At 31.9% G+C, this 15,791-nt stretch overlaps 2 protein-coding genes across 4 annotated transcripts in view; both read left to right on the top strand.

Annotated features, from left to right (window-relative positions):
- LOC142329304 (exonuclease mut-7 homolog) overlaps positions 1–493 on the top strand; it is a 38,005-nt gene extending 37,512 nt beyond the window's left edge. Inside the window, exon 8 of the mRNA XM_075373772.1 lies at positions 335–493. Coding sequence (XP_075229887.1) covers positions 335–348 — 14 coding nt within the window. The 3' untranslated portion in view covers positions 349–493. The remainder of the gene's footprint in view (positions 1–334) is intronic.
- LOC142329302 (exonuclease mut-7 homolog) overlaps positions 1–15,791 on the top strand; it is a 69,929-nt gene that overhangs the window by 2,654 nt on the left and 51,484 nt on the right. The window contains exons 2-5 of one of the 3 annotated variants that reach the window (XM_075373760.1): positions 1,042–1,221; positions 3,999–4,190; positions 10,336–10,473; positions 13,279–13,493. In XM_075373760.1, the coding sequence (XP_075229875.1) occupies positions 10,353–10,473; positions 13,279–13,493 (336 nt within the window). In that variant the 5' untranslated portion in view covers positions 1,042–1,221; positions 3,999–4,190; positions 10,336–10,352. Of the gene's footprint in view, positions 1–1,041; positions 1,222–3,998; positions 4,191–10,335; positions 10,474–13,278; positions 13,494–15,791 lie in introns of those variants that run through there. The other 2 variants (XM_075373761.1, XM_075373762.1) reach the window with 2 other exon arrangements.

Raw genomic sequence — 15,791 nt, 5'->3', positions numbered from 1 at the left:
AAGTTTAAGCTTTGCAGGTGATGAGAATGTTGGGAGAAATAAAAAATCAAAGAATTCAATTGCTTGATGGATTGCTTTAAAAGCTGACACTTAATATGAAATCTAATTTGCGATGAAGCAAGTGCTGTTAATGTATAACAATAGTAGAATAGAAGTGCACTAGTCACTTTTGTCACTAGTTAAAGGTATGATGCTAAAAACATAACAATTTTGATTTAACTGTATCGTTTTACAATGTAACTGATGTTAAAAATTTTTGACTGAACATTCTGATAAATTTATCAGATAATTTAGTAATGTATGAACTATATAATTTTTTTAAATTTTATTACAGTCGTTTTGAGGTGATCGTTATGGTATTAACAATTAGGATAAATCTTGCAGTGGTCAACCAGTTTCTGTGACTGATGAGAAGCACCAAATGGAGATGGATGAATTGATTCTTATTACACAACAACCCATCGCCACCCAGATAGGCATATTGAAAGGACATGTAAGACTTTATTATTGCAAAACTGACCAATAAATGAATCTACTGTAAAATCTGTTCTCAGTGGGTGCCATGCAAACTCACAACAACAAAATGAATATTGTGAACAGCTTTTAAAACTTTATCAAGGGAGATGACTTCCTTTTCATTATTGTGATGGGAAAGTACATCATTACAATCCAAAAGAAGACTGGTAGAGCATGGAATACCGGCAGTATGGTTCGCCACAATCATAAAAATTCAAAACCCAGCCGTAGGAAAAAATAGTATTGTTTGGGATTCCAAACACTTGCTGATGACTGGACTGCGTGCAATTTTTTGTCTAAGCAGACTGTATGTTCAGTGATATATAGATATGTTGAAACACCTTTGGGGACGTGTTTGACAATCCACGGAGCCAATATTCTGCAGCATGATAATGCTTGGTCACGTATATCATGTGCAACTGCCAATGCAAAGTGAAGTTGAAATTTGAACCTGATTTTGAAGTTAAATTTCACCACCTGCATACTCAACAGATTTGGATCCCTTTAATTTTCACTTTTTTCCAGAATTAAAGAGGGATATTAATGGTATTCATTTCACTTATGAATGATGAACTGAAGGATGTAGTGAGGTCAGGAATCAAGGAATCACCACCATCGTTCTTCATTGACCAAATGGGAGACTGGTTCACAGTTTAGAAGAATTGTGTAGCTGTAAATGATGACCGACTAACAGGAAAAATAAATGTAAGATTTTGTTGTAAAAAAATGTACTTTTATGCCGTATTTGTTTCATTTGATTATCTCAATGTTATTTGGGAATTATGAGTGACTGTGCATTACATTTCAGACACCTCGTATTTTAACCTAGAAGCACCTCAAAATTCCTTTTTTTTTTATAAAATGTATTTTTAATAAATTTATTGTAAAATAAGTAGTTGATAAGGTTATAAAAGGTAAGACATAAAAAAGTGACATTGTTTTGTAATGTTGTACATATTATGCAATTCAATACTTCAATAATTGTTGTTAAAATAACAAGTTATAGTGTTTAGTTACTGTTATAAGTAACTGAATCATTTGATGACAAATTTTTTTTACGTGGTACATAATTTTTTATGCATATCAACTATTAAATTAAATAAAAACAACAGTATTCAAAACAAGTTATTATGTGAGTCACAAGTTAGATGTGTTTTATATCTTTTGTCAACGAATTTTAGCCATTGATTATAGTTGTGTTAAAAAGAATTGAGGTGGTTTTTTTATCCCTCCATCATTCTTTCAGTGATCAAAATCTGTTATTAATTATTATAAACATTTTCTTGTAGAAATTTAATCAAGGATAATGAGAAAACAATTTTATTGGATTGCTAAAAAAAGGAGTTATCTTGTGGAAAGTTTTTTTAATACTTTCCATTATGAATTTAACTTATAATAAAGAAATAAGATAGTGAGTGACCATTTTTAGCTTTCCTTTTTTCCCCAAAAATTAATACTTAATACAAAAATTAATAATTTTGAAATTAATTTTGGTAGATTAACAGAAAAATGGTTTGGGTACAAAATAAAATGACTTTTTTTTTAACATTGCAGTGTGAAGTGGTTATAAAACTCAAAATCTTTGATGATCTATTGACAGACACATTCAAATTTTCATACAAGATGTTGCCATCTAAATAACATTCACCTATTATGTACATTCCAAAGGAGCACAAATAATGAGTTGGTTTATAATGCAGCTTTTATGTACCTATAAACTGCTATCATCTTCATCATCGTGCCTTAAATGTTGAAGAAATTTCTTTAAAAAAAAATTGAATATTGCCAGAATTAAATTGTTTGATTCAAGCAGATAATGAAGTAATAACTGTGGATGTTTAATATTAAAGATTCTGAAACAATTGCCAAGAGACAATATGATTTTTGTTTTAGTTGGGCACTTTTTTTCTTAAAATCACATACATATTTTGAATATTTTTCAGCTTTACAGTATATTGATAGTTAACTCTTTTTAGCAAAATGAATTATTTAAAATAGTAAGAACAAAAAATGAACTTATTATCTTTATCAGACACACCAGTCACAAATTTTGTCATCCAATTTTTAGGTAAAATGGTAAGACAAAGATTTTATACCAATCCTCTCATGATTGTCATATGCCCAATTTACTTAATAAAAATTTATGTTTTAATGCATTGTTATTAATAAAAAGTAAGTAATGAGTCAGTTTTCTATAAGTGTTCTAGTCTAATTGGGGGACCAATGAATGAAAATAAACAATACTGATGATTATACCGTTAATGTACCTAACATATTTGCTAAATAGTGCCATTATCAACACGTATATTTTATCTTTGCTCTAAGACTATACCTAATTAAGTTAGCTTATAGAATTCAGGTAAACAGACTGCACATTCGAGTGTTCAGGTGGCCGACTCGCAAGCATTTCCTGCAAATCCTGATTCATATAAAAGAACGATATGATATTCAGTAACCCAAGTGCTATTGTATTTTACAAAAATTATATATGTATTTTTCATTTAAATAAATTAAGACATGTTAAAATGATCAATAAATATTTCTTACCTTATTTGGTACATCTGATTACCGATCAGTATTTTAGTCATTAAAATTGTTTATTGTAAACAGTTTTTTTTTGAGTTTTGTAAGAGTTATGAAATTGTCAACTGTAAATTTCTATGATAATAAACAAATAATAAATTCAATTCAGTTTTTGTCATTTAATTGTTAGAAATCTGTAATGCTGTCAGTATTAAAAGATACAATGAGAGGCTGAATTTTGTTTAATATCAACAGTGTCTGTTACAGGCTTTATCTTTTTTCCATTCCTGCTGACCCGTTTTTTAATGGCTTTTAAACATAAATGTTTAACTTTAGCTATTTTAAAAGTAGTATTTTCTGATGCTACGTAACTTTTGATTCATCCCCAAATTAACTCATATGGGTTGAGCTCACAATGATAGGGATGTAATCGTAGCATGATTTTACCACTGGATCTTGCTAACTCATCAATTTTAAACACATTAAAATTACTTTTAATACAAAAAACCTTCGGAATAATTGTACCTTAAGTTCATTCAGTTCAAAAATTACTCCTTTTGAACTAACTCACATTTTGATATCAGCCTGCATAGCAAAACATTGTGAGGAAAAAATGTTCCTTGGATCCAGATAAAATTCCAAAAGAAAGTAAAATTGTGACCAATATTCCTGGTTTGTTTGAAGTACAGCTGGAATCACAATTCTGACTATTAAAATAGCTTTTGGGGTGATACATATTTCAATACAAGTTATAATATTGTTATAAGTGTTTATAATTTTAATTGTCTGTCAGCTTATGAATCAAATTCATATAAATTTATAATATACAACTGTACAGCCTGATATGTTGTTACAAGATAGAATATATTTTTAAAGTAGTTTATAAACAAAGGTATTATTTTCTTTGTGTTTTAATTTTATGACAAAAAACAAATATTTTTGTGGTTTCTAACTTGCAGATACTACACATAAAATGGCTGCTAAGGATTGCAAGCCAGTTTCATCATCCACAGCTTTACCAAGTACAAGTAACAAACAGCCCAATTCAGGAAAAAATGATTTCACATCATAAATTACAACATCACCAGACTTTCCTTTTGATCCAGAAACAGAAGGATGGTTTAATCACATTAAGACAGCATGGCCATCATGTGGGTAACATTATTACGTTGTATTAATTTTTATAATTGACTAAAAAAAAAGTTATTTCTTAATTCAATCCATTTTTACTTTACTGGTATCATAGCTGTAGAGCCATGCTGTAAGGAAAGTATGGTAATCAGTCATAAAATGGGGTGTGGATTTTTTCATTTCTTGATGTTTCATGACCATGGTCCTAAAAAACAAAAGCACATGGGAGATATTACTTTTTAAAAACTTGTTGTGTTACCTGATAAATTGATTAACAGCAGGACTATTTAAGCAGTACAATGCGGATGATGTGCTTTTGCTGGTTAAAGGAGATTCAAGGAATTAGATCGAATGCAGGGCATCCCAGGCTTGCAAGGTACTCCATTTGTGAAGTTTGCAACATAAGATGGTGGGTATTAAATCCAATGAAAACAACAGTGATGTTGCTCAAAGGCAGATTAGCTGCTACATGATGACCTTGTGCATCAATGGCAGATCATCGAATTATGTATGTCTCGTTGCAATGTATCTAGGTAGGTGTTATTCTTGATGAGAATCTTTGATTCAATTACCACTTTCAATATGCTGCCGAAAAGGCTTGTTCTGCTTTCTTTGGTGCTCAGAGAGCAGTTGATCCCAATCGGCGGCTTAATTTCAGAACATGGGTGTTCTATATAAGGGTGTATACAAAGCTATAATGCTGTATGCTGCATCTGTCTGGGCTCATCGAATTAGGTACAAATGTTATAGGAATATTTTATTGAGAGCCCATTGTGCTTATTTTACCAAAATAGGCATTTTGGCATGAGTCCTGGTTAACGTAGATATCACTGGTATACAAAATTTGATTTATGTTTTGTCCCAGAACAATATCCTGATGGAACCGTTCATCATTTTCATCGGGACTGCTCCTAGAGTTGATGGGAAGAAATCCAAGCGAGAGTCCAAGAAATGAATCTTCAGTGAAATGTTGCATCCCATGATTTTAAAAGATCGTCTATTTCTTTGTAATTTTTGGATTTATAGTTTTCTTAGAAGTTCTGGCAAATTCTCTTAAAAGACTTCCATGCAACTTTCTCCACCTCATTGAACGTACTATTGAAGTTGCTGTCATTAAATAAATCTCTAGTTTGAGGTCCTATAAAGATTCCTTTGAGATTTGCTTCACTGATCTTTGGAAATTTATTTTTAAAGTAAGTAAATCTAAACCCACTTTGATCTGTTACTCACTAAGTTTTTCATTAGTCCCAGCTTTATATGAAGTAGAGGTAAATAATCTGTTTTTGAATCAACAACTGGTGAGTTAACATTATTCTTTTCTGGAATTAATGCTGTTCGGTTTGGCCATTTTTTCTTTATGTAATGCCTTTTTTGATCTCTGCTGTCTCATTGGCAAAGAAAACAACAGTATTTGGTGAAACCAAGTTGAAGACCTAACAACAGATCAATAACTTTCAATTCACCACAGATATTCATTTCGCTGAAATATTTCATACTTTATTTTATTTAGCAGAATTTTCATGTTAACATAAGTTTCTATCAGATCCGTAGTGTAAGCTAGTGTCACTGGTGGATACTTATTCCCAATATGCAGAGGCATGGCTTTCAAACTAGCTTTAGAATGATCAGTAAACAAACGCCACTTCTTTATTTTGTACTCATGACCAAATAATTCTGTTACAGACAAAACATAACGGTATTACATAAAACAAGTCCTTCTTCAAATACAAAGAAATTCTTAGTCATCATGCCTATTTCTAAAAACACATACTTTCGTCTGTTTTGGAGGAAAAAATGTTGTGGGCTTAAAAGTTGTGCTTCCTTCTCTGATAAATTCAGATATCGTAAAAGTTTCTCTGAGGACTCCTTGTGTTAGTAGTAAATGAGGTTCACCAGATGAACATGAAGCTTCATAGTTTGGATCAACCCTTACATTATCATTATCCTCTGCCAAATCTTTGTGCTGTTGATCACCTTCAAGTATATTTTCTTGTGGTTTAAGGCACAGCCAGTTCTTCACTGTGAGCTCCAGGCCTCATGGCAGATGGTAAATGAAGTTATAGTGTGCTTTGATTTTAAACTCATGCCCGCAGTATTAGTCAGACAAAAGTAACATTCGATGGCATGTTCTTTTGGTTCCCACCAAATCATTGGAACAGCAAAGTTCATGTGCCAAGAAGCCTTTGATCAGCTTGTAAGGAGTCAGACACAAGTAGCACAATAAATATGAGGGGCCGAGGGGCCCAATGTTTGTCTTGGTCACCAACTTTGCAACCAAAATAAAGCTCAACATTTTTTGATGAGAGGGGTAAAACTTTGTTTCTGAGATTAAATGCTACCACAAATGTAGCAAAAGCTGCCTGGGGGGGGGGGGGGGAGATTTACTCAATTTCTAGGCATTTTATAAAATCACAAAATATACGAACATTACAACAAATATTCATCACATGTCTTGAATTCAAAAGATGAAATGTAAATTTAGAATAAATCATACCTGAGAAACATTTATTCTGAACCATATTATATTAGCACATACACATGATGTACAGATGCCAACAGAATGAACACTGAACACAGACTGGCTATGGCTTGAATCAATGACTCTGACATTATGATCAAAACAGATGTTGCTTGTGACATCACTTTGATAAACAATGATGATAAATCTGTAAAAGAGCCATTTTATGACCCATTTTAGAATTGCATCATCCAGCAGATACGACTGATTGTATTGTTCTGTGCCATTGCAGACCTTCTTTCATAACAAACTGATCATTTTTAAATGCTTAATCAATACAATTATTTTTAATTCATTTATGTATTATAAATGCGTAATACCATAAGATAATAGCATAATTTCCATAATGTATATAACACTGAACAGGGAGTAACTTGAATACTAATGGTGATAGAAAAATTCTGTTAAAATTTTTGAATACAGGGTGAGAAATACATATAGAAACTACTTTTATATGCTCTGGGATAAAATGTTGTGTACCAGTTATTTGCTGTTAGGATGAGGAAGATGTGTGGAAAATTCTGTGATGGAGCTATGGTGTAGGCATTGACCTTGCTCCCAAAAGCGGACCAGAGGAGAGAGAGAGATAGGGTATCTGTTTCATTAGAGGCTTATTAAATTTGTGAATCTATTTCTTGATTTTTTAGTAAATGAAGGCTTTGAGAAAATTGAATTTTATACAAAATTGTCGTGATGAACACTCGTTTGTTGTTATGAGTATAATATCTTTGGTTTTTGAAGACTCAGTCAAGTAATGATCTGAGTGTGTAGTCTAATTGAAATTAGGTATAGGAAGATCTTTTATGTGAACTTCGGTATTAGAGGAAGGCATGGGGATTGTGCTTCGGTGAATCTGTTAATTTGATAGTTGATGGTGGTAAGTTATGGTAGGTTTTCATGGTTGGAAGAGGCCATACGAAGGTGATAGTAAGTGGTGTAAATACACTGGTGGAAATGTCTGCCGAGGCATTTACATTGGTGGCATCCTGAGAGAGGCCAAACCGATGACTGTGTTGTGTTATCAGGTGTAGAGTGCCTAGAAGATGACATCTAGTAAAGTCCATTGGGGCTAGGAATGGAAGGGGTGTTGTGGCGACCAGGATCGTCACAAGGTGTGTGTCTTTCCCTATGGGTGGGGGTCAGGATTTAGGTAATATGACCGTGGTTTTGAAGTCACTTTATTGCACTATTTTTTAGTCGAGGTGTTGTTTTTCTTACCACTATAGTTGTTAAATTTTAATTTCTACATTATAATTGTACACCTGTATGGGTGAGATATCTCGCCCATATGAGATATCTCATTACCAGTTATGACATTTTTAAAGATGTTTTTTTTGTTGCCAGTTTTCTTTTTCAAAAATTCTGATCAGTCAACATAGTGTGTTTGTTTTTGGTTAGCAGCTGATTCACAGACTTTGCCATAATGTGATAGAGGTTTAGTGTTTAGATCAACATAAAGTGTTTTGGTAACAACTTTTGACTTTTCAAATGTAGTTGGACAGAGTAGATTTTCCTTAAAACAGCATGTATCAGGTTTGATAAAAAATATGCAGAATTTAGTTTTTCTCAAAAAATATTTATTCATCTATATTGATTTTGTCACCTTCAAAGTTTTCCTTTTCAGATATAATTCATTTGTGCTAACATCTTTTCCAGTCTTTGAAGCACTTCTGGAATGCAATTTCCGGTAAGGTGTTTAGCTTCTTCAGCGATTTTGTTTTTACCTCTTGAATATTGGTAAAATATCATCTTTCATGGTTCTTTTCAGCTTGGGAAATAGGAAGAAGTCACAGGGGGCTATGTCCAATGAATACAGAGGCTGATGTATCATAACAGTGTTCTTTTTTGGCAAAAATTCATGAATAAGCAGTGCTGTGTGAGCAGGTGCATTTTCATGGTGTAATGCCATGAATTGTTTCTTCGGATTGCTTCACGCAAACAGCTTACAACCTCCAAGTAGTAATCCTTATTGACTCTCCGATAGTGATTTGGCAATTGTCCGTAATCATTTTCTTCACTTTTTTATGTTGTTATCAGTTGTTGATGTGCTGGGATATCCAGGGTGCTCATAATTTTCAACATGGCCCTCTTGGAAATATTTGTGCCTCTTGTAAAATGCTTTGTTTTATTCATAGAAGAATCACTGAAAGCAACATTCAACATTTTCAGCGTGGTGCTGCACTTAATTCCATTCTTAAACCAAATTCTTTGTTCCATTTTTTCGCAAGTTAAAAATCGCCAATCATACCAAAACACATGTAATCTTTTCAACAGCCAAAAATAAACTAAGCATCCAATATGACTGCCCATGTGAACATACGTTAAGGATAAGTATATCAACATAACAAAAAATTATTGTGACAATTGGACTTGCGCAGTGTGGGAAATTAAAAAATTTTGCATATTTTTTAATCAAACCTCATAGATTTGTCACTATTTGCAGTGTTGACAAGTTCACCATACAGCATACTCACATGTATGTGTTCATGTGCTTGTCTTGATATTTTTAATGTCTACACCAGTCTAGCAATCATTTTGCACATCAACTGAGCTTTTTAAACTCTGACAGGTTAATACCATGTTACTCTCTATCATTTTAATTACATTTTTGTATTGAAAATCTACTCCAGATAGTGTAAATAAAGTTTGCAATATTTCTAGAATTGTACAGACTATGAGCATAATGTTTAGTAATGTAAGATGTATTTATGTGTTAATTCTGTATCTATTTCAAAATTTTTCCTCTTATAACTACGTTATAAAACTTCTGTAACTATAATTTTGTTTATGCAATAAGGAACAAATGTGGTAAGCAGTTGGTCAAGGAATTGAAAATAAAATATTATGTAATACATTTTCACATTTTTATTTAATAATTTTGTATTAAAAGTCTCCATTAGTTAACTTTTCCCTAATTCTAATGTTGATAAATTAATTTCTCAAGAAGTTCAGTGTAATTAAAGTCTTCTGGCTAAAGAAAATGATTCTTGTTGGATTTATAAGCTCATGTTCTAATTAAAAGAAGAGACAGACTTATAGGCCATATATTAAGGCATCCTGGAACAGTCACTCTGATATTGGAGGGACAGGTAGATGGGAAAAATTGTACAGGCGGGCAACGTTTGGAATATGTATAACGAATTGTTATAGATGTACGATGTAGGGGGTATACTGAAATAAAATGACTGGCACTAGATAGGGAATCTTGGAGAGATGCATCAAACCAGTCAAATGATTGAAAATAGAAAAAAGAGTTATCATTATATATCACCCTACACCCCCTAATTGTTCTAACTCTTTCAGGGTTAAAGTCAACCCTTCATTATTTTACCTTTGGTATATACAAAAGTGTAAAGAGCAATAAAACCACTTTTCAATCATCCACTCAGCTGTTATTTAAAGCAGAGCACACAGAAGTGAATCTTATATGTTAATAGTTGTTTGACAGGATATAAACTTCTCATATCTGTAAATATTTTTGAATGTTTATTATTCTTAGTACAGTATTTATTTTTTTGAAAAATATATGATTACCATACATCTAAATCCTGCCATTTCTAGAAAAAGTATTTGTAACACTAATTATCCATTTTAGATAAGCTCTTCTATGTTAGGATGTTAATATGGCTTTCTTTTTTTAATTTCAGGGAGGAAGTTAGATGCTATGACTCAAACATTGCATAATTGTTTTGCAAATGTATCGAATCCATATTATTCAGCTCTATATATAATGAGAAATAGTGAAGATTTTACGCATGGAAAGACTCAAACATTAGCTTACACAGGTAAGTTTGTATTAAAAAAAAATTGTTAGGTAGTTGTATTATTAGTATTATTATATAGGAGAACTGAAAGCTCCAAAGGATTTCAGCAATAACGTTTATTATATTATTTATTGACAAAAAGGTAACCTAGTCTATTCAGATTTTGTTCTCTGTTGATTACTAGTACCATCTTACCAGTTCAGAATGTTAATGCTTTCCTCCCAGAAATGTTAACTAAAGCTGCAAACATGTGGAAACACTCCATTCGAATAGCACTTTCTACAATATGTGCTTTCCATTTTTTTTTAAATTAACAAATTTGACAAATCATCAATCATTACCGTACATGAACTCATCTTAATTTATGTACCTCTGAAATTTCATGTCTGTCGATGAAAGATAATTGAAAGACCATCTTTTGCCCTATAGGATCAAGGAGTCTGGGTGAATTGGTGTCATTTCCGTACTGTGAGTGAGGTATTAAATCAATCTTCCATTATGTTATTAGCTTACCTGAAAAGCTATGGTTTTGTTCACAATAAGGTTAATACCACAAATAGAGATTTTGTGCTTGATAGGAAGTACTTGTTAGCTTCTTTTTTATGAGTACATCAGTTTTCTCATCATTCTGTAGGCCCTGTTTTGAATGCAGCTCCATCTTTTTGTAAATTTAGACAGCTAGTGAATCCTGGCAACATTCTTATCCCACATCAGAACACTGCAAAATCTATATGACTGCAATATGTTAAAGACCAGCAGATTATCATAGTAGTTGAAGATATGCTTACCTTTACCTTCATCATCTTGTGCTGTTTAACACCCTACAAGGTGTAATAGATTTCAGCTTGGAGAACTATAACATTCTTATTGATAATTAATCACAAGGAAGTCTTCATTTATTCTAGCTTATCCTGCAACCATTTGTGAAAATCACAAGATTGGTTAACCCAGGTCTCTACTCTGTTTTCAATATGGACTGTGAATGGATGAAGCCCTGACACAAATAATGTCTTATCGCAATAGAACCAACTTCTCCTTACCAGAAGATTGTTGGGCTTCTACTACAAGGGCCATTCGGAAAATTCTCGACCTGACAGAGAAAATATAGGGATTTTTCAGAATCTTTTATTTTTCATTTACACATATATTATCTTGCAATTTTGATACATATTGACCAATGACTTTCCAACGCTTTAATACCCTCAGTATAATGTGCTATGACCAGCTCTACAAAATATGCTGTTGTCTCAGCTTTGATTTCATCATTTGAAGTAAATTTTCATCCGGTGAGCTATTTCTTCAGGTTTGAGAAGAGGAAGTAATTACTGGGAGCTAAATCTGTTGAATTTGATGTACTTTAGAGCACTTCAAAGTGAAGGTCATGAAGTTTTGCAGAACAACTTGAGACATGTGCAAGCACATTATCTTGATGAAAAAGCACGTTCTTTTTGGCCGGGTATAGATGTTTAGCCTGAATAGCATCCTTCAATTGGTCCAGTAGTGAAGTCTAATACTCGCCAGTGACGGTCCTGCCATTTTCGATAGTCTGTAAGCATCATTCCTCGAAAATTCCAAAAAACTATAGCCATGACTTTTTTGCAGATGGAACTGTTTCTGCTACCTTTGGCACACGTTCACTGCTCTCACCCACTGTTTAGAGTTCTGTTTGGTCTCTGGCATTTAACAGTGAGTCCATGCTTCATCTACTGTTGTGAACATCAAAAAATTCAGTGGAATCACATTTAAAAAAGTTTAGAGAAGTAAAAGAGAAGTGTTCAGTCATATCCATTTTTGTTGTTCTGATCTCAATTGTGGCACCCAGTGAGCAGAAAGCTTTTTTAAACCCGAAACATTATGTAAAATGTAGTGACATGATCTACTGAGATGTTTACAATATCAGGAAGCTTATTTATCTTCATTCTATGATCATTTTATATGTGGCATTGTGGATTTTTGTAATGATTTTATAGTTATAGCGGTTTTTGGGCATCCTGAGTATTCACCATCTTGAATGGATGCACAAATGTGTACATATTCAACAGCCCAATTTTTCTTAAAAATAAAGTGGAAGAATCCTTTAAAGTGGAACCTAACTCTTTTTATACATCTGCCGGGGTTAAACTTTTTAAAACAAAGTACTTTATAACAGCTTGAACTTCAATTTTAACCATTTTTCAGAAAATGTCTAAGCGTGTTTACTTTATTTGATTGCCACAAATGCATGCATCTGAAACTTTGCTGCATGATATCTAAAGGAGCATACTTGACAAACATCTTAAATCATTTGGTTGTACTTGTGCAATCTGTTCAAGCCAAGAACTTTTAAATAGCCCTGGTATATCGGATGATCTGTAACTTTACCATAATTCATACATCCTCTGGGACAAAGGTCGTAATATTCTCCTATTTCAGTCTAATACTTATTTTTAGGCCTAGCACCTGGCTTATTTTTATAATTTTGTCCAGGAACGACAAGCAGTACCTTAATTAGTTGTCCTGGCATTCCAGGTGAGTTTTTAACCTTACTCAAAAGCTTCAAAATAGAATTATTCTGGTAAATTCTCCAAAGGCCTTTAAGTATGCTCCTATTTTTAGTACAGTTTAAGTTAAGTGTTTTTTCTTAATTTTGAAGTTGATGTTTATATTTAGTTTGTGTTCTGTTTCTAAATGAATAATTTTGAAGATTTTTATATAGTTGGAAATATGTTGGTTATGCTGTAATAATAATCACATTACAGCTTTGTTTTACAATTAAAAGACATTCATTATTTCTTTGTTTTGTTTTTGTTTCAAGACGGTTGATCTCGTTTTAATTTTTTCTTGCAGTAATAGAGGAGTTGAGTAAATGGTTAAGATTCACACAATCAAATTATAGCTACTGTTTAACAGATAATTTAAAAGTGAAAGCATTTAATGTTGTGACTCAGCAGAGCAATGCAACTCTAATAAAATTAGTTTTTAATGTATATGAGCTAAGAGAAATCAAAACTTCATTTATGGGGCAGGTTCAAGAATTACTGCAAAATAAACAATATAAGGAGGTAAGCAGAATTTACATACACATCATTTTAATTAATTATGCTGTTAGTAATTAAAGTTAATTAAAGAACAAGTTCTTGCTCTTGTTTTTACAAGGGTGAAAGTAATTTATTGATTTCATTGAAACTTTTTGATATTTATGAAAATTATTTTAGGTCATCAGAAATAATTTTTTTTTTTTTTAACAGTATGATCTAGAGAATTTTTTGCTATTTTAGCTTATTTTTACAATAAAATTCTTACGTATTTATTGATTTTATTGTCTAATATGTCTTTTGACAAAATTACTTTTCCACACTATTATAGAATTAAAATATCCTGTTATCGTTGGAATAAGAAAACTGCCATTTATCTGCAATTAAGCTAAACTGTTTTTGAATGAACAGGTTGATATTTCATATCTATTTATTAAATCAACTTTATATAGTCAATAAAAGAGTTGCATGTTTGTGTATCTCATAATTTGGTAGGTAATATATTATTTATTTTTTTTTGTGTGTGAACAGTACCACCTTAAGTTCTCTGTGAATGCTAACAAATACTGTGATTATATTGTCACTTACTTTTTACTTACTCATGACTTAACTGTTATGTATTCTTGGGGATTACAGTCTTAAGTAATTCCACTCGTACACAAATAAAAACCTTAATTTAAGGGCTTTTTATCATATAATATTTTAAAACTTAATTAGCATTTACATGTGTATGATTTGGTTTATTTGAGATCTAATGTTATTTCTTCATTTTCCTCCTTGGCTTGTGTACTTTTCTTCATATTCATAATTTCAAAGCATAAAACATTAATTAAAACGATAAATAATGTTGTATTTCTAATTACTTAGATGTTTATAAATTTTTTTTTTTTTTATACAAAATTAAAATTTTGTAAAAGTTAGTTATTTTGAGCATCTGCAGGTCACATCATATCAGCTGATTTCAAAGTCGAGAGTTCTAAGGTTAAAATCCTAGTAAAGGCAGTTACTTTTATATAGATTTGAATACTAGATCATGAATACCGGTGATCTTTGGTGGTTGGGATTCAATTTATCACACATCTGAGAAATGGTCGACCTGAGACTGTACAGGACTAAACTTCATTTACATTCATACATATCATACTCACTCAACCTCCGAAGTAATACCTTACAATGGTTCCTTAGGCTAAACAGAGAAGAAATAAGATCACATAGTATACAAACATGAGCTACATTGTTGTGATCATCTAGTTTAATCGATTAACCACCAATATTAAAGAACCTTTTCGTAAACAGTTTTTCTTTTTAATTTCTACAAGATTTTTTGCACTTTGTATAATTTGCCTTTATCTTCTTAGGTATAGTAATCATAAAACAAAAAATTATAAGTTTTTAATTAGCAAATTTATTTGCAAATCAATACTGTGTTTTATAAGATTGTGTAACCCTGTTCATGTGAGGAATACAATGATATCCATATGCTTGTTAAAAATAATATTTCTGTTTTATCTGCTTATTTAATTGTTGCTTTTATTCATCAATTCATGAAAATTATTTATTTTGAAAACTGATAATGAATACTGGTTGTTAAAAAAATAATGGTATGATGACACACCTTTGGCTTATGGAGTGATGAATCACATGCTAGGCACGCAACATGTTATTCTTACATAGCAAATAATATCCTTGCAATCCCACCTTGAACTACTTTTTGTTTTTCATTTTACTATTTTTGTAGATCAGTTTCTACATTTGTCAATAAACAAAATTTACAATTTGGTGTTTTTGCTCATAATTTATCTATTGATGAAGAAATGGTGCTTTATTTTGGAAGGCATTCAGCAAAAGTGTTTATCAAGGGAAAACCGATTAGATTTGGATTTAAGCTTTGATGTTTGTGTAGTTCAGTTGAGTATTTTTATAAATTTATTCCATACAGAGGTGTAAAAAAAAAAAAAATCTGAATATGGTCTTCGGACACTTTACTGGATTTGTTAAATATTGTATCCAATCCTAATGAGCATAAAATCTTTTTTGACAATTTTTTTTCTTCATGTTATCTGTTTAATGTACTGGACGAAAAAGAATATTTTGAGACTGGCTGTTTAGATAGAATAAGCTTCCTAATTACCCATTGAAAAAACAAATTTCACAGGTGCTAGATGGAATCATAATGCATCCCAACCCCGTAGGGGAAGACACCCGTCTAGTGATGTTCCAGTCGCCACCCCCCCCCCACCACGTTTCTTGCCCTGTTGGGCTTTAATGGGAGTCGTCTATCGCCCTCTGACTTTTTACATCTCATAGTAATAAGCCTGTCCTCGT

This window comes from Lycorma delicatula, chromosome 8 (genome assembly GCF_047948215.1).
Source record: "Lycorma delicatula isolate Av1 chromosome 8, ASM4794821v1, whole genome shotgun sequence".
NCBI classification, from domain to species: Eukaryota; Metazoa; Arthropoda; class Insecta; order Hemiptera; family Fulgoridae; genus Lycorma; species Lycorma delicatula.
The sequence above is the reverse complement of the archived record's forward strand: the minus strand, read 5'-3'. Positions and strand labels throughout refer to the sequence as shown.